Raw genomic sequence first — 23,805 nt, forward strand, 5'->3', positions numbered from 1 at the left:
TGTCCCCCCGTCACCCCTCGCCCACAGCTGCGCCCTGCCTGGAGCTGGTGCGGTACTCAACGCTCAACTCGGAGCACTTCCCGCAGCCCACGCAGCAGATCAGGGACATCGTCAGGCAGTGCCAGCAGCTGCCGCGCGGAGGCCGGCCCGAAGCCCTCAGGTCAGTTCTGCCCCTACCCCAGTCCTCCTGCCCAGCGGCCTCGTCACCGGGCCTGAGCGCCAGCCATCCGTGTGCCCATCCACTGGTCAACAGCGCCCCCCCAGCAGCCTTTAGGGAGTGAGTCTATTTATGCAGGTGGTCCAGATGAGCCCCGAGCAGAGGGAGGCCCATTCTGCTCTGGGTGGTGCGGTGTGACCTCAAGCCAGTCCCTGATGCTCTCTGGGTCTCATTTATGATGATGGGGCGGAGGAAGGAGTTCCCTACTGTAGGAATTTGTGGCTGGGAAGAGGAGACTGAGTGTGCCACCCCCCAGGAAGGACTGTGGACGGGCGTTTGTGAAGCAGGCAGACCCCCATGAGGAGGCCCTGATGATCCTGAAGGGGCAGATGAGCCATCCGTCGGCAGCTCCTGGCGCCCAGGTGAGGGGCGGGGTCGGGCTGGGCCTGGGCAGACAGAAGACAAAGCGGGGCCTCCAGGGAGCTCAGAAACCAGCCGCCCTGTGAACTCTGGCCCTGCTGCTGCCCTCCACCGGTCCCACCTTGCCCCTGAGCACTCTCTTTGGGGTGGGGACAGGTCCCCAGAGAGGCTGTGGCCCTGGTGAAGCCAGTGACCAGTGCACCAAGGCCATCGGTGGGGCCCACTCCAGGTAAGGGGCACGAGGGAGGGAGGGGGCAGGGCAGGTGTCCAAGGGTACAAGTAAGTCATTGTGAGCACAGGTGCGTCTTGGTCTGCGTGTCAGTGGTGTGTGTGTGTCTCTGTCCCTGAGCTCGTGTGGGCCTCCTCTGTGAGCGTTTGTCTAATTATATCAGCACTTAAATAACACGGATTGCAGGCCAGGCCCACCCTGGCCTCACTAAATCCTCACTAAAACCCTTCGTTGCAGTACCGTTTGTGCCTACAGACGTTACAGATAGGGAAACAGGCAGAGAGCGGTTAAGTGACTTGCCCAAGATCACACAGCTCAAAAGTGTCAGACCAGGGATATAAACCCAGACCTCCTGGCATCATAATTGGAGCCCTGACCTCTACATCCTCTGCCTCACTGCAGTCACAATGTTAAGAGAGATAAATCAGCTCACATTGTGTCCTTGCCAAAAATGCTCCAGTGGCTCCTGGGATAGACTTCAGACTCTTCAGTGTGGCCTATGAAACTCTGCACATCTGCTCACCTCCCCAACCTCGTCTCTTCATACTCTGCTCTTGGTGTACTGTTCCTAGAACACACCAAGCCTGCTCCTGCCTCAGGGCCTTTGCACTTGCTATTCCCACTGCGTAGAATACTCTTCCCCAAAAGATCTTTGCATGCCTGGCCACTTCTTATCATTCAGGTCTCGAATGTCACCTCCTCAGAGAATTCTGCCAGAGCAACCAGACTGAAGGACCCTCACAGACCAGCCCTCCAGACTCTTTCCTGAGTCACCCAGTGTTATTTCCACCCCAGCTCCTAGCACTAAGAGCTTTGTGGCTTCTGAAGTGTCTATTCCACCCACACCTGCAAGGAGACTCGACACTCCAGGCAGCGCCTTGTCTGCCCTGTTGGCCGTAGCACCCCAGCACCTAGCACAGGCCTGCATACACTAGGTGCTCTATATATGTGTGGAAGGAAGGGTTGGGCGGTGAGAGTGTGTGTGTGTGCCCGCAGGATCAGGCGTGTCTGCGCCCAGGGTGTGGGAGGCCACTCTGCCCCAGCCCTTTACCTGACACGATCGCGCCGAGTCTCCCCCCGCTGACCCTCCTCTCTCGCTCATGCCGCCCCCACGCGCCGCAGCGCTGCGGTCGCGGTCGCTGGAGCCTGCGGAGGAGCCCGTGCAGACGCGGCTGCACCGCCTCCCCAACCCCAACGTCTACGGCTACCACGACGCCCCCTGGCGGCTCTTCCTGCGCAAAGAGGTGCCGGGAGCCAGGGGAGGGGCTGAAGGGGGCGGAGCGGCCCCGGGGGGCGGGGCCAGGGGAACCGGGTCAGGGCCAGGCGGGCTGGTACAGAGCAGGCTGTATCCAGTGGGTGGGGCTGGGAGTGGAGCAAGGTGAGGGGGCCTCGGAAGGTCCTCACTGAAGCGCGCCCCCACAGGTGTTTTACCCCAAGGACAGCTACAGCCACCCTGTGCAGCTCGACCTCCTGTTCCAGCAGGTGAGGGCCTCGCTTCCCTTTCTGCCTCAGTGTACTCAGCAGGGCAGTGGGCACGTAGACTAGCTGTCTGCAGTCTGCTTCTGCACTCTTGGGTTTGGGGTCCTTGACCAGTGAGGATGGGATGCTGTTCTCCTGAGTCCCCATCGCCGGTGAACACAGCCAGTGAGCCCACAGTTCGTCTCACCCCACTCATGGTTTATCCGAGTTAGGCAGAACCCAGAGGTCGAATGCAAGCCGGCTGTATAGGTTAGGAAACTGGGGCCTGGGAGAGGGGCGTGGCGTGCAAAGTGAGGAAGGAGAGGGCCCTTGGAGGTGGGCTCTGATTCACACACAGGACCCCACGCTGCATAAATGGGACCCCCACATTCCTGCTCCCTCACAAACAGTCCAGCCTGGGTTCCCAGCTGAGGGAGTCCCGCGGGCTGCCTGCGTCATGGCTCGTTCCCGCAGATCCTGCACGACACACTCTCCGAGGCCTGCCTGCGCATCTCCGAGGATGAGAGGCTCAAGATGAAGGCCCTGTTTGGTACCACATGGGGAGGGAAGGGATGTTGATGGGGCAGCCAGCTAGAGCCACAGCAGCCCTTTCCCAGAGGGAGACTGGTTCTGATGGGCCTAGCCCCATTGGCCTCCCAGGCACCCCTCCTCGCTTTGCTTCCGGCCTCTCCCGTGGCCAGGCCAGGTGGAGTTTGGCTCTGCCTGACAGGCTGTGTGGTCTCGGCCCTCCTGTCTGTCTCTGGATCTCAATTTCCCGGCATGGACACTGAGAGCACAATGATCCAATACCTTCTTGTTGTGTGTCGGCCTCCCTCCCTGCAGTGGGGGCCGGCAGGGGAGCAGGGAGAGGGTGCTGACCTGACCTGGTGTCCCCTAGCCCAGAACCAGCTGGACAGGCAGCGGCCCCTGGTGACGGAAAGTGTGAAGCGGGCCGTGGTCAACGCCGCACGCGACAGCTGGGAGGTCTACTTCTCGCGCCTCTTCCCCGCCACGGTTGGAGCCCCCCGCCCGCCCCCTACCTGCCCTGCCTGCCCCGGGGCTTTAGAGATGAGGCTAGACGACCCTGACGTGCCCATTATCCCCACCCCAGGGCAGCGTGGGCACTGGTGTGCAGATCCTAGCCGTGTCCCACACGGGCATCAAACTCCTGCGGATGGTCAGGGGCAGTCGGGAGGCCGGCAGGCAGCTGCGGGTCCTGCGCACATACAGGTGACCGGCAGGCGGGCCAGAATGGGGTCGCTGGACACTGGGGCATGGACTGGCTTCAGTGTTTCCTCGTGGCTGTGCCCACAGCCAGTTACTGAGTGCCTAGGGTGTGCGGGCTCTGTGCCGAGTGCTTTGATCAAGCCCATTTTACAGATGAGACAGGGCAGAGAGAGAAGTTGCTGCCTGAGGTCGCCCAGCCCCTGTCCTGCCGTCACCGAGCTCACTGCACAGTGGGGGCGACTGTGTTGTGAACAACCAAGTTGTGATGCGACCTGGAAGGGAAAGGGTGCTCGATGTGAGACCTTACCGAGTCCTCGGGCCCCTCCCTGCCCGCAGCCCCTTTGTCCTTGATAGCAGCAGGACAGGAAGAGAGCCTCACTCACCGGTTGGGTGAAAGCTCCTTGCTCTGAAAGATGGAGAGAATTTGGTCAATGAGTGAAAGAGATTTGTGTGGGCAAAATCTGGGAGGTTAGATCAAGAGGCGGGGGGAAAAAAAAAAAAAAGGCAAAGGGCAGGGAGGGGCTGGAATGTTGCCAGTTCAAAGGGTGGTGGGCAGTGAGCTGGAGCCGTCGGGGCAGGCAGGGGAGGCCGGTCCCAGAGGCTGGGCTTCAGGAACAGGACAGGGCAGGGGCAGAAGGAGCAGGATGGGTGGGGTGGAGGGTGTCCCTCTAGCCATGGGGTCCTGCCCTCATGCCACCTTTCATTCTCCAGCTTTGCAGATATCCTGTTTGTGGCCATCCCCTCCCAGAACATGCTGGAGTTCAACCTGGCCAGTGAGAAGGTCATCCTCTTCTCGGCCCGAGCTCACCAGGTCAAGACCCTGGTGGACAACTTCATCCTGGAGTTGAAGAAGGTCAGGGTCCTCCTACAGATGCCCCCCCACCAGGGACTGAGGGCCCAAGAACAGGGCTCTCCCACCCCAGATGTACACCAGCCACCCGTGCCTGGGAAGTATGGATGCGTGCGTGTCAGTCACTGTGTCTGCAGACTTTAGTCAGGCCTCAGGCCTTTGCACAGCCTGTGCCTGGGGTCCCCGCCTGGGATGCCCCTCTCTGTCTTTTGTGTGACCCTTACTAACGCCCTCAGCGGGGCTGTCACAGCACCTTCCCAAGCTCCACAGCAATTGCATTCCTGACCCTGCTGCAGTGACTGCACTGTCCCCCACTGCCCACTGCCGCGGCAGTGTCTACCCCCACCCTCCCTCCAGGCTGGGCAGCCCCGGGCCAGAGCAGGTCCTCTCTGCCTCAGGCCCAGCCTGGCCTCAGTGGGGAAGCTTTGCCGAGGGCTGGAGTGGATAGGGCATGTGCATGGGTGCTGACATCTGTGTGTTCAACACTCAGGCCTCCAGCCCTTTGGGGGGCCATCCCCTCCACCTGGAATGCCTTTTCCTCTGACCTCAGGAATGTTCCTTTGCTGATGAATCAGGAGGGATGCCTGCGGGTGTGAGGGGCAGGGGAGTGGCTGCAGGCCTCCAAGAGGAGGGGCATGGGACTGCAGCCGCTCACCCAGCCCCTGGCTGACCCAGGACTCGGACTATGTGGTCGCCGTGAGGAACTTCCTGCCTGAGGATCCGGCCCTGCTGGCCTTCCACAAGGGTGACATCATCCACCTGCAGCCCCTGGAGCCACCGCGAATGGGTCAGCGCCACACGGTAGGGTGGGGACAAGAGGGGGACCGGGGTCCCCTGGCGGTGCTGACAGAGCCTGGCCTGCAGGCTACAGTGCCGGCTGTGTGGTCCGCAAGAAGGTCGTGTACCTGGAGGAGCTGCGGCGGAAAGGCCCCGACTTCGGTGGGTCCCTGGGGTCCCCTTGTCCAGCCTCTGCTGCTCCGAAAGCTGGCACCTCGAAGCGGAGCTCAGCCCAGTTCCATGCACTCACACTGTAGTGGGTTCCCGGGGCGCCACAGGTGTCTGGCCTGGCTCAGTCTCCCAAGTGCCTGCCGTGGCCTGTCAGTGCCTCCTGGTGGCCATGCGGCCCAGCCCTCGGCCTGCATATCTGGCTGAGGGGTCTTGGTGGCATCAGTGTTTCCCTCTTTGTGGCTGAGACCACAAATGCTGCGTTTCCCTGCTCCACCTCCCTTAAGGCAGTGCCGTCTTTCCCTGAGCCCGTTTCCTCATCTGTAACTAGGCTCCCTGGCATGCCTCCCTCCCAGAGCTCTAGGGAGGGGCCGAGAAGCTGCTCAGGTCACCCCAGAGGGCCCCCTTAATCCCAAGAGGAGGCCCTCTGTTTGCCTCAGCCTCCTTCCCCGGCCCCTAGGCTGGAGGTTCGGGACCATCCACGGGCGCGTGGGCCGCTTCCCTTCCGAGCTGGTGCAGCCTGCGGCTGCCCCTGACTTCCTGCAACTGCCAGCGGAGCCAGGCCGGGGCCGGGCCGCTGCCGTAGCCGCTGCCGTGGCCTCCACTGCTGCTGCACGGGAGGTGGGCCGCAGGAGGGAGGTGAGACGGATGGGCCAGGGCGATGGGGTGGATCCAGCAAGGGGCATCAGCCTGACTGTGGAGGTGGGTGGGAGCAAAGTCATCCAAGGGCGTGAACACTCCTGGGATAGGGCGAACCTGGTAGGGCTAGCTGGATATGTGACCTGTGGGCTGTGACCAGAGATGGCTGGAGGTGTGGCCAAGTGGTGTTGGTAAGGGTGGGTCAGCGGAAGGTTGTGACCAGGCCACTGGGCAGGACCAGCCTGGGCCCACTGGTAGGTGAAGTTAGACTGAGATTGGGTGGGCTGGGTGAATGGGGTGGGGTTGGGCCTGTGGAGTGGAGCGAGCGAGGGGTGGGGTGAGGAGCAAGGTCAACCGGGACCAGGCAGTTGGGGAGGCCAACCCAGGCGGGGAGGGGTCTGGTGTTGGCGTGTGGCCAAGTAGGGCAGGGGGTGGGGTCAGCTGGGTGTAACCAGGCCAAGGAGGCGAGGTCAGGTGAGCAGGGTGGGTCCATATGGGCTGGGGGAGGGGCACAGTCAGCCTGGGGTCTCAGGCAGTCAGCTTTGACATGGGTGGGCAGGCGGGGTGTGGCGGGCTGAGCCCTCTTAGCTCTGGCCTTCCCGCAGGGTCCCCCAGTAAGGGCTGGCTCCGCTGACCGTGAGGAGGACGGTCTGGCTCTCCCACCACACACAATGCTCGAGTTTGCCCAGAAGTATTTCCGAGACCCTCAGAGGAAACCCCAGTGAGTGGTGGCCCCACCCCCCTCCGCACTCTGAGGAGGGTCCTCTTGGGGCGTCTTGCAGCCGTCCAAGTGGGGAGGCCCACCTGCAGCTCAGCTTCTGGAGCCTTCCTGCCTGCTTGACTGACGATGGGTCTAGAACATTCCTGTGTGGGAAAAGGATTTAGCCAAAGGCCCGGAGGCAAGACTGGTCAGTAGCACCCCCTTCCTATTGCAGGGATGGCCTCAGGCTGAAATCCAAGGAGGGTCAGGAGTCCAGAACCTTGGAGGACATGCTTTGCTTCACCAAGGTGTCCACCCCCAGGCCTCAGTTTCCCCCTCTGTAAAATGGTGATATAAGAGCCTCCTCCCAGGCCAGCCTCCTCCCAGGCCAGGACACAAGGCAGACAGCCTTGTGTTTAGCGGGACCTCCCAGGTCTCAGCCTCCGGGGCCTGGATTCTTCCCTGGGGGGCATCTGTCCCCAGTGTTGGCCGGCTCTCTTTTTGTTGTGTGGATCCTCCAGTTGTCGGACAGGAGGCGCCTCGAGGCCCTCCTCTGTCCTGACGTGTTCCTCCTCGTGGTGACACAGCTCCTCCCTCCCCTCACAGACACCACTCCAGGAATCCCTCATCGAGCTCAATGACAGCAGCCTCAACAAGATGGCCACAGACATGTTCCTAGGTGTGGGGGTGGGGCTGCGGCCAGGGCCCTGGGCCGGGTGGGCTCCAGCACTGTGTGACCCCCGCTCATCTCCACTCCTCTGGGCTTCAGATTCTTTCTCTTCCTCCACCTCAGGTGTGGGGCCCCTGTAAGAGAAAAGAAGCCTCCGGCCTCCTGGCCACAGCCTCTTAGTGAGGGGCCCAACTCTGGGGTCCCCTGAGGTGGGTGGGTAGCTGGGGGTCTGGTGGCCTGAGTCGAACAGGTGTTTTCTGCAGCTGTGATGCGGTTCATGGGGGATGCCCCGATGAAGGGCCAGAGTGAACTGGACGTGCTGTGTGCCCTCCTGAAGGTCAGTCCAGCCCACTTTGCCAGAAGCTCCCTTTCCTGCCTTGTGCCTCACTTTCCCCATCTGACAACCAGAGTTGCAGAACTGTGGAGTGGGAAGCTTCTTGTGTGGCCCAAAGAGGAATGCATCCCGCTGGTGGGAAGGGGCCTAGGGAAGGGACACCAGCCCTATCTCCGAGTGCCCACCCTGTTCTTACGTGCCTGGTGTGTGGCACGGGCCCTGGCCTGCCTCCTACAGCTGTGCGGGAACCACGAGGTCATGCGGGACGAGTGTTACTGCCAGGTTGTGAAGCAGGTCACAGACAACGCCAGCACCAAGCAGTGAGTGTGCTGGGCCTTTGACTCCGTCTTGCCCCTCCCCGACTGTGTCTGTGCCCAGGAGGGGCCGGTTCCGCCTCCCCCTCCCAGGCCTGTCCCCTCTCTGGTTCTCTCTCCCTTACCCTCCTTCTCACTCAATAGACAGGGCATGTGTATTTGGAATTGCGTGTTCTGGGACAAGCCGTTTCTGCTCTGTGAGCTTCAATTTTCTTGTCTGTAAAACAGCAATCGTAACATGTGAGTCCCAGGTTCTGGGTGCAAGTGACAGACCCAATTCAAGCTGGTTTAGGCAAAAGAGGGTTTGGGGAACTGAAAAATCCACCGTTTGGCTTCAGGTGTAACTGGATCCAGGTGTCATCAGGAAGCAGGTTTTCTCTGTATTCTGGTCCTGCTTTTTTCTGTGTTGATATTATTCCCAAGAAACATCTCCCATAGATTGGCAAGATGGTAGCTCTGGGGAGACATTTCCCAGCTCAGCAATCCCAGATAAAACAAGATTGACTCAATGTTTGCAGCAAGAATTCCCAAATCCAGTCTTATTGGCCTGACTTGGTCACATGCCCATCCCTGAACCAACCACAACGGCTGGAGGAGACAGAGCTCTGATTGGCTGGACTTGGGTCACATTCCTGCCTCCAAACCAATCCCCATAGCCAAAGGGAGGCTGAACTCTAATTGGCCGGACCTGGCTCCCGTGCCCATCTCCAAACCACAGGGACCCAGGGAGTGGTGGGTGGTTTCCCAAAGGGGGCCCAAGTGCTGTCGCAGACACGAGAGGTCCCCACAAGTGAAACCGTCACACCAGGGCAGTGTGAAGGTGCATTGCCGTGTCTTGCACAGGACGCACACACAGCAGGTGCCCAAAGTGTGCGCTGCTCTCCTTACCTCTGGGCTCCCTCTTATCCCCATCTGCTCCACCCCCTCCACTCACCCTCCACCCCTGGGAGTTTTAGACTCGCTCAGCACATCCTGCTGCCCCTCCAGCCCAGGCCTTACCTGCCCTATCTCTGCACAGCCCCAGCATGTTTCCCTGGCTCTCCTTCAAGGATCTTCACCCAGCAGCTTCTCCAGAGACGTTCTCCCTGGGGAAGGCTTGCTTCTTTGTGCATGTCGGGCATATCGGGGGCTTCATCCCCTTCCTTTCCTACCTCCCACCCTGGCTTCCCCAGCAGAACATACCTCCTGCGTGGCTTTGGGGCTGCTCCCTGCTCTCACTGGGCGGGGAGGAACATCCTCATAAGACAGGAGACCTCCAGCGCCATCCCAGGAGACTCTTGGCGTGGTGCTTTGGTGCTGTGGCCACCTGTGCTGTGGCCCTGTACGTGTGTCCTTGCAGGGACAGCTGCCAGCGAGGCTGGAGGCTGCTGTACATCGTGGCCGCCTACCACAGCTGCTCCGAGGTCCTCCAGCCACACCTCATTCGCTTTCTCCAAGATGTGAGCCGGACCCCAGGCCTGCCCTTCCAGGGTGAGGGGCCAGCAAGTGGGGACCCAGGGCTGAGGGCCTGTCTGCATGGGGACTGGCCAGGCAGCCAGCAGGAGGGAAACTCAGAGGGCCTGTCTCTTCACAGGTGCCAGGCAGTGTTTACTAATGTGAATTCACTCCCCAGATGCTTGTGAAGGCCCCGCAGGGGCTGATGCCATGGGTTGTCTGATCAGTAGTTGGCATGTCAGGGAAGGCTTCCTGGAGGAAGTGTTGCTCTGGTCGTGGGCATATGGAAGGGGTTTCTAGTTGGGCTGAGAGGGCAGGAGCAGAGGCCCAGAGGTGGATATGTGTGGCCTGTGGAAGAAGAGGAGAAAAAGGTGACAAGGGCCTGGAAGACTGGGCTGAGGCCCTACTTCTGTGGTCTTTGGGAACCAACAAGGCTCTTGAGTGGTCCAGGCAGGGGTGGGCCTAAAAAGCTGGTGGCAGGGTCTTAACCTTTCCCCGCTTGGACTATGGAGGAAAGGGGCCACTCCTCAGCCTTGTTGCCATAGCAACCCCTGGGTTCCCCTGAGAGAGAGGCCAGGGCCCCTGTGGTCACCACTGCAGCCGTGAAGGAGATAGGGGATCGCGCTCTTTCCTCTTCTGAATCCTCGTCTTTGATTCAATTAACAAACTTTCCCAGATTCAGAGATGAATAGACTCAGCTCCAGGGAAGGGCTCTTAGATCCATGAAGGCAGCAGAATGTGCCCTAGAACCCTGGACTCAACCCCTCCCCAGAGCAGGGGGAGGACACTGCTTCACCCAGAGAACCGGAGGAGCAGATGGGGGAGTCCCGCACTGGGACCCTGGGTGAGGGAGGGTGGTTGGCACGGGGGCCCCTCTAGCAGGGACCCAGCCGCATCACCAGCGCCATCACCCAGTCAATGGCTCCTGGGGACAGGTGTTTCCAGGGCTCCTAGGGAGCCAAGGGGACCAGGTGGTGGTGGGTTCGCCCCGGCTCCTGTGCTCCAGCTCTTGACCTCGGGCGGCTCACTCCCCTCTCTGAGCCCTTTCCACAGCTGTCAAATAGGAGAGTAAACGCCTCCCCATGGGTGCGGAGAGAATGCAGTGGGCTCGTTGCTGGCGGCCAGAGGAACCCCTTTTTCCCACAGCCTACCCTGGGCAAGGCCTTGACTCCCTGTCTCTGCAGGGGTCGCCAAAGCCTGTGAGCAGAACCTGCGGAAAACCTTGCGCTTCGGTGGCCGTCTGGAACTCCCCAGCAGCACGGAGCTGCGGGCCATGTTGGTGAGTGTGGGGTGGGAGGGGGCGTCGGGGATGAGCGTGAGACGCAAGCCCTGGCCAGAGACCCCGTCGTGGGCACTCACTGCTTAGAGCTTGCAGACGGGCCCTGTCAGGTCCAGGTGCACAAGTGTTCCTGTCCAGAGCCCCTCGGCTTGGGGACTCCCATGGCAGGGGACAATGGCTGGCCCAGATCCCAGACCCAGCTTCTCCCGTCTCCTCACTCCTCCTTGTTCCAGGCGGGCCGCACTTCCAAGAGGCAGCTCTTTCTTCTCCCCGGGGGCATCGAACGCCATCTGAAAATCAAAACGTGCACTGTAAGTGAAGGACTGTCTCCAGCAGGCAGGCACGGAGGGGTGGGGACACCCCAGCCTCCAGAGCAAGTTCCAGGGGTACTGAGCCCTCCCGGACTCTCCCACAGCGCCGTCAGGGAGGACTGAGTTCTCAGAAGAGCGAATGGAGCCCCAGGGGCTCAGGGTCTTACTGCAAATAAGGGGCGGAGCCGCATTGGAACCTGAGTCTCTCGACTCCCAAAGCCGTGCTCCTTCCCCGCGTGAGGCTCATTCTCAGAGACCTCGGAGGATCCTTGCCTCTGTGCAGAGGGGCTGAGGAACTCCGTGCTCAGCTCCTGGGGCCTGAGCGGGCTGGGAGGACAGAGGTCGCCCGCTGGCCAGTGCAGCCTCACTCTGCTCCCGCAGGTGGCCCTGGACGTGGTGGAGGAGATCTGTGCTGAGATGGCTCTGACACGCCCTGAGGCCTTTGATGAGTACGTCATCTTTGTTGTCACCAACCGAGGTAGGTGGCCAGGAGGACTGAGCATGCTGGGCTCGTGCCTGCCACTCGGCCTGTAAGGCCCAGGTCAGATGCCACTTCCTCCAGGAAGCCCCTTGACCCCCATGTGGAAGGACCTCTCTGCACATCGAACATCCCCAGCCCTCCGTCTGTCCCTCTCTGCTTCATTTTGCATAAGTTTGTCTCATCTAGCAGACTGGGAGCTTGTGGAGGACAGGGCCCTCTCTGATTCCTCCCTCTGCCCCTTGGGGTCTGCTCAGTGTGCCCTGGCCTCAAGGAGCTTCCACCCTAGGAAGGTTTCCCTTAATAGGCCCTGACTCCTGGAACCCACAAGCACAAGCATTTTCTCCTGCCTTTTGTGCCTTAATAGTGGCCGTAAGAGCGCCCTCCCTTGGTCTCACCAGGCCCTTCTCATGCGGCCCAGAGCGCCGTCCATTTGCTGCCCACCCACTCTAGAAGGCGGTCTTCCCTCTTGCTACCAGCTGGTCGGCTCCGTCCACCTCCAGCCGACTCTCCCCACTGCCGCCTCCCCACCGACCGTCTGTCCTCAGCCCTGTTTGCCCCGAGTCCAGCCAAGACATGGGGAGAGGGGAAGGTGGTAGCAAAATGGTCCCAATACCTGACACATATGGGGCAGATACAACGTCCCAGGCACCGTTCAGAGCATTTAATTCTATAAACTCCTTTAATTCCCACAACAGCTCTGTGAAATGGAGACCATTACCATCTCCATTTACAATGGGGAGGCCGAGGCCCAGGGACTCTGTATTAGTTTCCTGTTGCTGCTATAAGAAATCACCACATACTTAGTGGCTTAAAACAAGACACATTTGTTATCTTATAGTTCTGAGGGTCTGAAGTCCTGAAATCAGAGTGGCGTCAGGGTGGGCTCCTTCTGAGGCTCTAGGGGAGAATGTTTTTTTGCCTTTTCCAGCTTCTGAATGCTGCCTGCATTCCTTGGCTTGTGGCCCCCTCCTCCGTCTTCAAAGTCAGCAGTGTGGAATCTTCAAATCTCTCTCTCTTTTCCTCTCTCCGACCCTCCCTCCTCCTTCTTATAAGGACCCTTGAGATTACATTGGGTTCTCTTGGATAACCCTGGATACTCTCCCCGTCTCAAGATCCTTAACTTAATCTTGTTTGCAAAGTCCGTTTTGCCATGAAGGTAACATATTCACAGGTTCTGGGCATTAGGATGTGGACGTCTTTGGGGAGGGTCCGTTATTCAGCCTGCCACGGAGGTTAAGGGACTTAGCGAAGGTCACACAATTGGGATTTGAACCGAGGCAGTCTGGCCTCAAGAGTCTGGGCTTTATCATCATGCCACCCCGCTCCCACCTTTGGTAAAGTTTTCCTGAGAGTGTGGGATGCGGAGCAGAAATGTCAGAGCAGGAAATAAAAACTTAAGCCTCTCCTGTGAGCTCAATGCCAGACCCCAGTCCCCCCCGCCCCCCCACGATCCAGGAGCCCAGCAAGGGGTGTTTTCTGAAGGAGTTCTGCAGACAGGCACCCATTGGGTCTCATGATCTGAGTCCTATTATGCTTCTCCTTGTCCCCAGCCTCCTCTGGAATGGGGCTGGGCTTTCCCTGAGGCTAAGCCAGGGCTTTTTCCTAGACCCAGTTCGGCTGTGGCTTTGAGTTGGAGTCATTCCCGTCTGTGGTCATCAGCATCCACAGGCACGGGGCACCCTGTTCTGTGCACATGCTCTCCTTTACCGAGGAAGCCGTGTCCCAGAGCGGGGAGGGGGCTTGCCCCAGGAGATGCTTCAACTGGGTGGCAGGTTGGGGTCTGCACATGTGCTCTGCGCAGAGGCAAACACATGCACATGAGTGCCCCCGCCCAGCTGCCCCCGGCTCTCCGCAGGCCAGCACGTGTGCCCGCTCAGCCGCCGCACCTACATCCTGGATGTGGCCTCAGAGATGGAGCAGGTGGACGGCGGCTACATGCTCTGGTTCCGGCGTGTGCTCTGGGATCAGCCGCTCAAGTTCGAGAATGAGCTATACGTGACCATGCACTACAACCAGGTCAGCACGCGTGGGCCACTCTGATGCCCTGGAACCTTCCAGGCTCTCCCAGGCCTGTAAGGTCAGACACCGGCCTTGGCATTTGAGGCCTTCATGATTCAGGCCCTGCTGGCATTTCTAGCCATGAGGCTTCTGCTCCCCTGCATGGTCTTCCTGGAGTGGTCAAACCATGTCCCCCTTACTACCTAAGTCTCGGGCCTTTGCACGTGCTGTCACTCTGTCTGGCCTGCTCTTCCTGTGTCTCTGCTTATTTAAGTCCGCCCCTGCAAGGCTCCCCCAAACAGCACCTCTCCCATGAGGCCTCTCTGACTTCCCCTTTCCTGCTGATTTTCTCCTCTGTGCGAGCGCCTGGCCTGTCGCTCGCTCGAAGTCCTGAGCAGGCTTTGGCTGTCATTGTTGTCTTTCTATTTTTCCTCTTTGAGACTTGGTTCTTTAAGTCAGGATCGTGGGGTTTACAAAATCTGGTGTCCCCTCCTGGGCTAACATCTGTGGAAGTGCTGGGACAGAGAGCACGTGTTTTTGTGGAAGTGATGCCAAAGCTTCGGCACTTCTGAGTACAGAACACGGTCATGTAGCTTTTCAGGCCGTGTGGTGTTGCTATCGATGACCACCCTGAGCACTCAGTACAGTGCTGGTCAGGGTGTGGCCTTGCGGGCCAGCAGCGTCCCTCGGGACTTGTTAAAATGCACATCCTCAACCCTGCCCCAGAGCTAGTGACTCAGAGTCTGGGGGTGCAGCCCAGCATCTGTTTTAGTAACTCTGGCGCATATGCTCAGTTTTCAGAAACCCCAGCTCAGCAGACACTCCTGCACACCGCAGCGTGGATGCCCACACGCTTCCCGGGGCCCTGTGGGACTCCCCTGTGGGCTTCAAGGCCACAGCCCTTGCAGCTCACCCTCACACGCCTCCTTTATCTTTCCCCAAAGCCCAGGAAAGTGACAGGCCCCCCAACCCCAGGAGCAGAGGGGACTGGAACCACTCACGTTGTGTGTCTGTACATCCCTGCAGTTGCATGCCTGAGTGCGTGCCTGCCTGCAGCCCTCATCGGAGTGCTCCTCCGCAGGTCCTGCCCGACTACCTGAAGGGCCTCTTCAGCAGCGTGCCGGCCAGCCGGCCCAGCGAGCAGCAGCTGCAGCAGGTGTCCAAGCTGGCCTCCCTGCAGCACCGCGCCAAGGACCACTTGTTCCTGCCCAGTGTGTGAGCACCGCCCCTGCCAGCCCGGCTGCCAGGCTCCCCTCTTGCACAGTGAGGCTTTGTGGAAAGGGGCTGGCCTGGCCTGGAGCTGAAGGCCTCCAACTCGCCTGTGAGCTGGGTCCCTACCACACGTCACTTCTGCCTGGTATTAATAGCTCAGAGCAGGGTTACTGATCAGAAAGCTTTCAGGACACACACCCTCTGTGGTCTAGGAAACACACGTGGCCATGCAGAAAGATTTGCTCACAGAAACGTTCACCGTGGTGTTGCCTACAACAGCAATCTCCATCTCCAACAACAGGGGATTCCTTAAATAAATTCTCGGGCATTAGGCAGCCTTTAAAATGAGGTTCTCAAAGAGGTGATCACTTAGTCATTCTCAAACTTTTGGTCTCAGGACCATTTTACTTAAAAATAGGACCCCTAAGAGCTTTTGTTTATGTGGGTTGTATCTACCGATATATTTACCCTATTCAAAATTAAAACTGAGAAACAATTTAAAGTATTGATTTATTAATTCAAAAATAAGGATAATACATGTTAATATAAATAACTGTAATAACTATAATTATAATCATATGTAATAATTATAATACAAATAATATAAATTAACATTACATGTTAATGTAAATAACTTATGAAAAAACAACTGTATTTTCCAAAAAAATTTAGTGAGAAGAGTGGCACTGTTTTACATTTTGCAAATCTCTGCCATCTGGCTCAATAGAAGACAGCTGGATTCTCCTGTCTGCTTCTGCCGTCAGTCTGTTGTGATCTCACGTGTCATGTAGCCTCTGAGAGGAGGGAGGGAGAGGCAGACAGGGTCCCAGTGTCACTGTGGATGCGGCTTTGACCTCCCAGACCCTCGCCGTACTTGGAGAACTCCTGGTGTGAATAATAGTAAGATGATGTATGTACAGTGCATGTTCCAGTGCCCAGAGCACAGTAAGGGCTCAATATGTAAAGCTCTTTTTATGTTCTAATTCTAAGCAAAAAGCACAGGAAGCACACAAAGGTATAATCTCCATCCTGGAGGAAAATAATCATTGACTTCTTACTTTTTGCAAGGCACTCTGCACACATTATCTCAGCTAATCTTCCCAGCCGCACTTTGTTTTCCGTTTCACAGATAAGGAAACTGAGGCCCAGAGAGGTTACATGGCCTGCTGAAGTTTACCCAGCTAATAGGTGGGGGAGCCAGGATCCAAACCAGGGGAGGCTGGGTCCTGATGCCAGGCTCTCACCCCAGCAGTGCAAAGATGGAAAGATGTTGCCGGTAGCGGGGGAAGGGAGTTCCCCTGACTTTCTGCCAACCCTTCCCTAGTCTTCAGCCAGGGCAGCTCATGGTCTGGGACTGCTGCTGGTATTTTTCAGATGTCCTGAGAGGCAAAGGGGCTGCCCTGAGGGAGCCAGCATGTGTCAGAGAGAAGGGACTGGAGCAGGTGGGGGTGCTGATGGCCCTGGGGAGCCAACCTGGAGCCAGTGCTCCTCTGCCCCACGCTCTGACCAGCCGGTGGTGGTTGCTTTGCCCACCCTGATATCTCCCCCACCCGTGTGTTTGTCACCCCTCTGGCCTGGGTTTCTCCTTGGAGGCAGGGGCTACGAAGAACGAAACCGCCTTGGGTTGAAGTCTCGGCTCCCGACTCACTTAGTCACTGTGTGGACTTGGACTAGCTGGTGAATCTCTCAGAGCCTCAGTTCCCTCATCTTCAAACAGGGAGCCTAGTGGTACTGGCCAGCGGTTATTGAGTGCCTGCTGTATGCCAAGGCACTGTGTGAGCACTTGACACCCATCTTAAACCTGTCTGCACTCCCCGGCGTTTAGTCTACCAGGGGATGCAAAGATCACATCCATTTTGCATAACACCTGCCTCACAGTGAGGACAGAATGAGACTGCGTGTGCAGAGCACTTGCGGTGGTGGGCGCTCAGGACCACCTTTCCCTCCACACTCAGGCGAGAGGTCCAGGAGTACATTCCGGTCCAGCTCTACCGCACCCTGGCCGGCTCGGCTTGGCTCAACCTGGTCAGCCAGCACCGACAGCAGACGCAGGCGCTCAGCCCCCACCAGGCCCGTGCCCAGTTTCTGGGTAAGAGTCCAGGCTGGGGGAGATAATCATGGGGGGCTTTGCTGAGGAGGGGATCCTGGAGGGCGAGGATGGAGGCACCTTGTCCTGTGCACAAAGGCATTTTCCGTGTTAGCCAAGCTGAGCACCTACCTGGAGAAAACCCCTTTTTAAAATTTTCAGCACAGCACCAGCTAGGCTTGGGGTGGCCCTGGGTGGAGACAGCTGGCGCCAGGTGAGGGAGAAGAGCAGGGATGGAGGCGGGTGCCAGGATGGGGAGGCTGCAGGCATGGGAGGAGACCCGGACAGAGGGCTCACGTGCTGGATGCAGCTGAGGGCTGGCGCGCAGGTCAGGGCCGTGGCTGTGCCTGTTGAGCCGTGCTGTCGCGCTGACCGCCGCCTCCCCGCCCCAGGCCTCCTCGGCGCCTCGCCCATGTTCGGCGCCTCCTTCTTCTTCATCCAGAGCTGCAGCAGCATCGCTGTGCCCGCCCCCTGCATCCTGGCCGTCAACCAGAACGGCCTAAACTTCCTCAGCACCGAGACCCACGTGAGTGGCCTCAGCCTGGCACTGCCCCTTGCCGTCCTTCTTCCAGAGGCCGAGGTTCCCACTTACTCCTGTGTGACCTTGGGCAAGTCTCTTCCCGTCTCCAAGCCTCACCTCCTCATCTGGAACGTGGGCACGGTAGCGGAACCCACCCCGGGGGGCTGTGTGAAGGTGAAATGAGGTAGACCTCACGCTGAGCGCGCAAATGGCGTCTGAGTCTCACAGGCCCTGTGACAGGAGAGCGCAGACTGGGCGCTGCAGCAGCAGACAGTTACTCCTCACACTCCGGAGGCTGCGAGTCCGAGATCAGGGTGCTGGCGGGGCATTCCCTCTGAGGCCTCTCTCCTTGGCTCGTGGATGCCGTCGTCGCCCTGCGTCCTTTCTCTGCCCGCACATCCCTGGTGTCTTTGTTTTTCCGAATTGCCTCTTCTCAGAAGAACACCAGTCAGATTGGACTCAAGCCCACCCTGACTGCCTCGTTTTACCTTCATCAACTCTTTAGAGGCCCTGTCTCCCATGACAGTCACATTCTGAGGTACTGGGAATTAGGGCTTCAACATATGGATGGGGGGACACACACAATTCAGTCCCTAAAAAATAGGACTTCTGGGCCAGCCCTGGTGACCTAGCGGTTAAGTTCAGCGTGCTCCACTTCGGCAGTCTAGGTTCAGTTCCCAGGCGTGGACCTACACCACTCGTCTGTCAGTGGCCATGCTGTGGTGGTGGCCCACATACAAAAAGAGGCAGACTGGCACAGATGTTAGCTCAGGGCCAATCTTCCTCAGCAAAAAATAGAGCTGCTTTTTTTCAGTTCTTCCCCCGGAAGTGGACCCTGAGATGAGGACTCCAGGGCAGGTGGTTTATGTGGAGGTGATTCTAGGAAACACTGGAGCGAGGAGGTGAGACCCAGAAGGGACGGCTCACCCACCTTGGGAACACGCCTTGGGAAGGGTGTGTTAGCAAGCAACTTTCCGCTGTGGGAGCTGGCGCTCAGTCCGGCTGGGAACCCTGGGAGACAGCGTGTCTCCCACCCTCCTCAGAGGACGCCCTCCATCCTGGAGCGAGGGAGCCGTGGTGTCTCTCCACCCCATCGCCCTCTGTCATTCATCAAGGCATTAAGTCTTGTCCTTCTGGCTTTCCCTGCATGCACTCTGAGTTTGCTCCTGGGGCCAGAAAGAAAGCTCCAAAGAGATGCAGGTGTTAGAAGCAGCTTTGATGTGAAGGTCGGCACCACCGGCATCTTCTGCATTCCTGGATCCCGGTAGATGTATTTGTTGCGTCGGTATTTGTTGAATCAATTTCACCAGTGAGGAAACTGAGGTCCAGAGACGTAAAGCGACTTGCTCCAGGTCACACAGCAAGTCCCTGGGGAACTGGTACTCGAACCAGGGTGTCCTGCCTCCTACTAATCTGATCTACAGGAGAGGGGTAAGGGTGGGTGAGACTGTCCCATCTGCAAGCCTGTCTGCTCTCTTCCCCCTAGGAGCTGATGGTGAAGGTCCCCCTGAAGGAGATCCAGTCGATGCGGACCCAGCGGCCCACGGCCAGCTCCAGCTCCCCCTATGTGGAGCTCACCCTGGGGGATGCGGCGGCCCAGCGCACCATGCAGCTGCAGCTGGAGCAGGTGGGCCCCGACCTGCCCCCAGGCCTTGTTGCCCCGTGCCACCCTCCCTCATTGAGCTCACCAGGCTCTCCTCTGGGCCTGCCTCCAAGATTGGTCAGTCCTGGCTGTGCTTCAGGGAGTGTCCAGCCCAGTGCAGGAGACAGAGCTAACCTGACACTGCACAGGACCATGGGTCATTACAGGGCTCTCCCAGCGAAGCAGCCTGGTGGTGGGGTCATGGCAAAGGGCCCAGGTTGTTTGCAGAACAGTGAGGAGTTTTATGGGGAACTGGAGAGAGACAGCCAGGGCAGGGGAGGTCTTGAAGGTCCCTGAATTTCAACCTAAGAATTTGGGGCTTTCTCATGAGGGCACTAGGTAGCCTTAGAAAGTTGGTGAGAGGGCAGGGACACAGGAAGTTTGAGGAAGTTCCCCTGGGCTGAGGCTCAGATGGATTGTGGGGCCTGGGATTGAGGGTTGTGACAGACAGGGAAACAGGCCCACCCTGTCCCTTCTCATATTTGTAGCAGCCGCGGCTGCTTTTAACAGGCCGGGGCGACCTCTCGGCTCCTGTCCCAGTCTCACAGCCCCTGCAGGTGGGGCAGGACCAGAGTTCTCACCCCACTGGAGAGAGGATGGAGGCTCACAGAGTGGGCAGAATCAGGGCTAGGGTCCACACGTGTCTGCCCTTTTCTGCCCACCTCATCCCCCCTCAAGGTCTGAGCCCAGGACCACCCCCTATGCCAAGACCTGCCTTGAAGGGGTCAATTTCCCAGGGCAAGAGAGAGGGGCTTCCACTGCTCCAGCCCTGCCCCTGAGGCACAGGGCCAGAACAGAGCCCCCTTGGCCCCCTGCACCCCTGGGAGATCCTGCAACTCCAGACCAGGCTCCCCAGTCCACTTCCCACTGCGTCCTAGTCCTGCTCCTGCTGCCCCTGAGGCTTTCAAAACCATCTCTGCCGTGACAGCCCCCATATTTCTGTCTCCTGCCCTGACCCCTCAGCATCTCCCTTGAAAACCAGCAGGCCTCTCCACCTTCCCTCCCAGCTCTCACCGGGCTCCCAGGAGCACTTTTCACCTTGCCCCCTCCTCTCATTGTCTCTCTGGCCTCTGCTCTCACCCCTCTCTTCTCTGCTGGCTCGCTGGCAGCCCTGGCCTCGTCCAGCTCTCTGATGCCGAGCTTGCCCTCGTCTCCCTGCCCCAGACCCTTTGCACTCACTATGCCCTCTGCCTGGAATGCTGGCCCCCGGGTCATCACAGGGCTCCCTCCCTCCTTTTCTTCAGGTTTCAGCACAAACATCGTCTCCTTCTGGAAGCCTTCCCTGACGCTCCTCCCCGATAATCCACTCTCTCTGCCTCTGTAGGCCCCATTATGGGTTGCAAACCATTTAGTGATTTGTTTGTTTGCGTATTGTCTGTCTCCCCCAACAGAATGTCAGCCCCAAGAGAGCAGGACCATGTCCACAGCACAGTGCCTGGCATGGAGCAGATACTCAGGAAGTGGGTGGACGGAGGCCTTTTTGGCTTCTCTGTTTCCTTGCAGCCCCCCAACCTCTTTATGCTGCCCCCTCTGCCTCAGGCATGTATGTGGAAGGGGCAAGCATTTATTCATTCATCCATTCATTCAACACATACCCACTGAGCCTCTCTAGGTAGCAGGCTCTTACTGGTTCAGGGATACTGAAGTGACTGGGGGGAAGTAACAGGGGGGCTGGCCCCATGGCTTAGCGGTTAAGTGCACGCGCTCCGCTGGCAGCCCAGGTTTGGATCCCGGACGCGCACTGAGGCACCGCTTGTCAAGCAATGCTGTGGCGGCGTCCCATATAAAGTGGAGGAAGATGGGCACAGATGTTAGCCCAGGGCCAGTCTTCCTCAGCAAAAAGAGGAGGATTGGCATGGATGTTAGCTCAGGGCTGACCCTCCTCACACACACACAAAAATAATAATAAAAATAAATAAAATTAAAAAAATAAATGAAGTGACTGGGGACCCCCTAAGCCCTGGTTCTCACAGAGCTGTGAGTCTCATGGGGGAGACTGACATCAAAGAATCTTTCCAATAAACCATGACCAGTGCCAGGAGGGCATATGTGAGCTATCTGGGAGGTAATCAGGAAAGGCTTCCAGGAGGAGGTGATGTTTGAGTGTAGCAGGAATGTAGCCAACAGACCTGAGTCTCCATCCCACCTACTCTGCCAAGCTATGTGAGGGGGTCTCAAGGCAACCCCACTTCATATTGAGCCTCAGTTTCCACACCTGTCAAGAGGGGCAGCAGCCCCAGTGAACCTGGCGCACTGCAGCATGTGGGTAGGCAGAGGATCGGCTGGAGGGGAAGACCTCGTCATGCACACCCTTGTCTCAGTAGCCGAGGTGGCCCCTGGGGGGGCAGGCATAGCTCACCACAGCAAGGAGCACCTCAGAGCATGGCCGCGGCCTCTTGCCACCTGGGTTCAGGTCCCCACACCTGCCAGCTGTGAGCTCCGGGGCAAGTGGTTTCGTCACTCGGGCCTTAGTTTCCTCGCCTGTGGAATGGGCTCTAAGAGCGTCTGCCTCACAGGAACACTGCGGGCACTGGAGGGGTGTGACAGGACGCTCCCAAGACAGTGCTGGCTCGGTAGCTGCCCAGTGAGCGCCACCTTGTTCTCCGCGTCTCAGGGCAGCTTTCAGCAGGAACTTCCCGGGGGGCTCCGACACTGGCTGTGGTGTGAGAGCCGCGTGCACAGCTCCCCGCTCCCCCCCGGCCTCCCCACAACCAGGAGCCCTGAGGCGGGTCCAGCTTGTTCTAGGCTGTGGGTGCCAGGTGGTAACCATGGCAACACGTAGTCAGAAACTGTTACCAGCTATTGACTGGACTAATATTTTTAAAATCTAAAGAATTTACAGGTAATAAAATTTTATGGAATCCTCAGCACAGCCCTGTGAGGCAGGCCCTGGTAAACTGAGACCCTACAGATGAGCCCACTGAGGCTCAGAGAGGTGAAGGAACTGGCCCGGGGCCACACAGCTCTCGCACAGCAAAGTGGGCACCGCGCCTGGTCTCCTGCCGGCTCACTCCTCCCAGCCTGCGCCAACGTCACTCCTGCAGCTTCTCACGTCCTCCCAGTGTCCTGGGGGAGGGGGCCGAGGCTGGAGCCCGCCTCGCTGCCACCCACACCTCACCCCCAGGTGAGAGTCAGGGAGGTGGTGAGTGGGTGTGGACCCTCACTGTCTCCCCACAGGGCCTGGAGCTGTGTCGCGTGGTGGCTGAACACGTGGAGAGCCTGCTCAGTGCCCGCGAGAGGCGGCTCACGCTGCCCCCCAGCGAGATCACGCTGCTCTGACCCAGCGCCGGCCTCCAGCTGCCCTCTGCCAGAAGGCTTGCCGTGTGCCCCCAGGGGAGTTCCTGGGCCTCTCTGGGCCAGTGACCCCTGTAAGGGGCCAGAACCTTGGGGGACACCAAGAGGAGGTAGCAGGAGTAACCCAAGTCCCCAGGAACTGGAGAAGACCCATCCAGAGGTGGGATGGAATTACAGCATGCAGACTTGGGTCAGATAGCAAGAGGAACTTCTGAAGGCTGGCCAGTGGGCCTCCTGCCACGTTCCCCTGTGGGCCCTGCCCCTGACTCCTGCCAGTGGCAGGGCAGCCCCACACCAGGGCCTAGACAAGCTGGACTTCTCCTTTGGTTTGCCCAGGGTCTGACGTTCAGGTCTGCTCCAGCTCCACACCCCAGCCTCTCACAGGTCCTCCTCGGGTGCCCCCTCCACTGCCGCTCAGCTTGGATTTGTGACCCTTGGTCATTTCTGTGCAGATAAAAGGTGTGCCTGGCAGCCCTTTTTCCAGAGTTGCTGAGTGGCTGGAGAACAAGCCTGAGGGAGGAGGCGGGAGTTGGAAATCCACTTGTACCCTGGGCACTGCCCATGAACAGAGCTTCTGCAGAGACATCTGTCCTTACCTCTCCCTGCAGACCTCTGTGCTCCCACTCCACAGTCAGGTAGCCCCAACCCCAGGCCCCTATCACTGGATGGGCCACACAAGGTTCAAGAGTGGTATAGTGGAGGGAGAGAGAGATTTTTGTGTAAAGTGCTGGAGAGGGAGAAGTCTGGGAAGGGGCTTTCCAGAGTGGGACATTGGAGTTAGGTTATGAAGGATGAGAAGGAGTTTGTTTCTCCTAACAGAGAAAATGGTATTTTTTCCCTAGGACAGTGTTTAACACAAAGTAAGCACTTAAAAAATACTTGTCACATGACTGAAAAAATAAATAAATGATTGAATCTTAATGGAAAGTGCTGGTGCTTTGGGGAACTTGTGGGGGAGGGGAGCACTAGGCTCAGGATAGGAAGGCTGGATAGGTATGTGAGGGCATAATTGGCTGGAGCCATGGTATTAGAGGAAGGATTTATTTACTCATTCACTACCTACAAAGCACCTACTGTGTGCTACACATGTGCCAGGCACTGGGAGTTGCTCACAGTTAAATAACTATAAACCAGGACAAGACTTGTGAGTAGGAGTTAGTTAGGTGATGAGAGGAGGGAACAGCATTCCAGACAGAAGGAACAGCATGTGTGGGGACTCTGAAGTGGATATTACTAGGGAGTGGACATTCCTTGTAGTAGGACTTGAGACTGAAGAGGCTGCAGGGGTGGGTTGGGGAAGGCTTTGCAGGCTACACTAAGGATTTAGGATTTCATCCCAAGAGCCATGAGGAGGCTTCAAAGGTTTTTCAGTGGGAGGTGGCGCTGGGGCACTCTGCAGATTGTACTTTGGAAAGGTCATTCTGACCACAGAGCAGAGTGAACGTAGGAGGCAGGGAGCCCAGAAGAGAGGCTGCTGCAGCATCACCTAGAAACTGTGGCGTGGACACTGGTGGTGGTGACAGGTGGGGAGGAGAGAGATAATCTCTCTTGGGAGAAACTTAGGAGGTCCAGCAGGCAGGACTAAGGGATCAATCGAACGGTCCT

At 58.4% G+C, this 23,805-nt stretch overlaps 1 protein-coding gene across 1 annotated transcript in view; it reads left to right on the forward strand.

Annotated features, from left to right (window-relative positions):
* Positions 1–23,473, forward strand: part of MYO15A (myosin XVA) — a 53,579-nt gene extending 30,106 nt beyond the window's left edge. The window contains exons 39-65 of the mRNA XM_058559545.1: positions 28–160; positions 474–579; positions 734–806; positions 1,929–2,050; positions 2,229–2,288; positions 2,739–2,814; positions 3,163–3,278; positions 3,376–3,494; positions 4,203–4,344; positions 5,017–5,128; positions 5,206–5,280; positions 5,747–5,925; positions 6,531–6,646; positions 6,861–6,933; positions 7,232–7,304; positions 7,559–7,632; positions 7,867–7,949; positions 9,283–9,413; positions 10,562–10,656; positions 10,890–10,967; positions 11,349–11,445; positions 13,304–13,464; positions 14,528–14,661; positions 16,614–16,747; positions 17,137–17,270; positions 18,751–18,891; positions 22,084–23,473. Coding sequence (XP_058415528.1) covers positions 28–160; positions 474–579; positions 734–806; positions 1,929–2,050; positions 2,229–2,288; positions 2,739–2,814; positions 3,163–3,278; positions 3,376–3,494; positions 4,203–4,344; positions 5,017–5,128; positions 5,206–5,280; positions 5,747–5,925; positions 6,531–6,646; positions 6,861–6,933; positions 7,232–7,304; positions 7,559–7,632; positions 7,867–7,949; positions 9,283–9,413; positions 10,562–10,656; positions 10,890–10,967; positions 11,349–11,445; positions 13,304–13,464; positions 14,528–14,661; positions 16,614–16,747; positions 17,137–17,270; positions 18,751–18,891; positions 22,084–22,185 — 2,939 coding nt within the window. The 3' untranslated portion in view covers positions 22,186–23,473. The remainder of the gene's footprint in view (positions 1–27; positions 161–473; positions 580–733; positions 807–1,928; positions 2,051–2,228; positions 2,289–2,738; positions 2,815–3,162; positions 3,279–3,375; positions 3,495–4,202; positions 4,345–5,016; positions 5,129–5,205; positions 5,281–5,746; positions 5,926–6,530; positions 6,647–6,860; positions 6,934–7,231; positions 7,305–7,558; positions 7,633–7,866; positions 7,950–9,282; positions 9,414–10,561; positions 10,657–10,889; positions 10,968–11,348; positions 11,446–13,303; positions 13,465–14,527; positions 14,662–16,613; positions 16,748–17,136; positions 17,271–18,750; positions 18,892–22,083) is intronic.
* The last annotated feature ends 332 nt before the right edge of the window (positions 23,474–23,805 follow it).

Source organism: Diceros bicornis, chromosome 18 (assembly GCF_020826845.1).
Source record: "Diceros bicornis minor isolate mBicDic1 chromosome 18, mDicBic1.mat.cur, whole genome shotgun sequence".
NCBI lineage: Eukaryota > Metazoa > Chordata > Mammalia > Perissodactyla > Rhinocerotidae > Diceros > Diceros bicornis.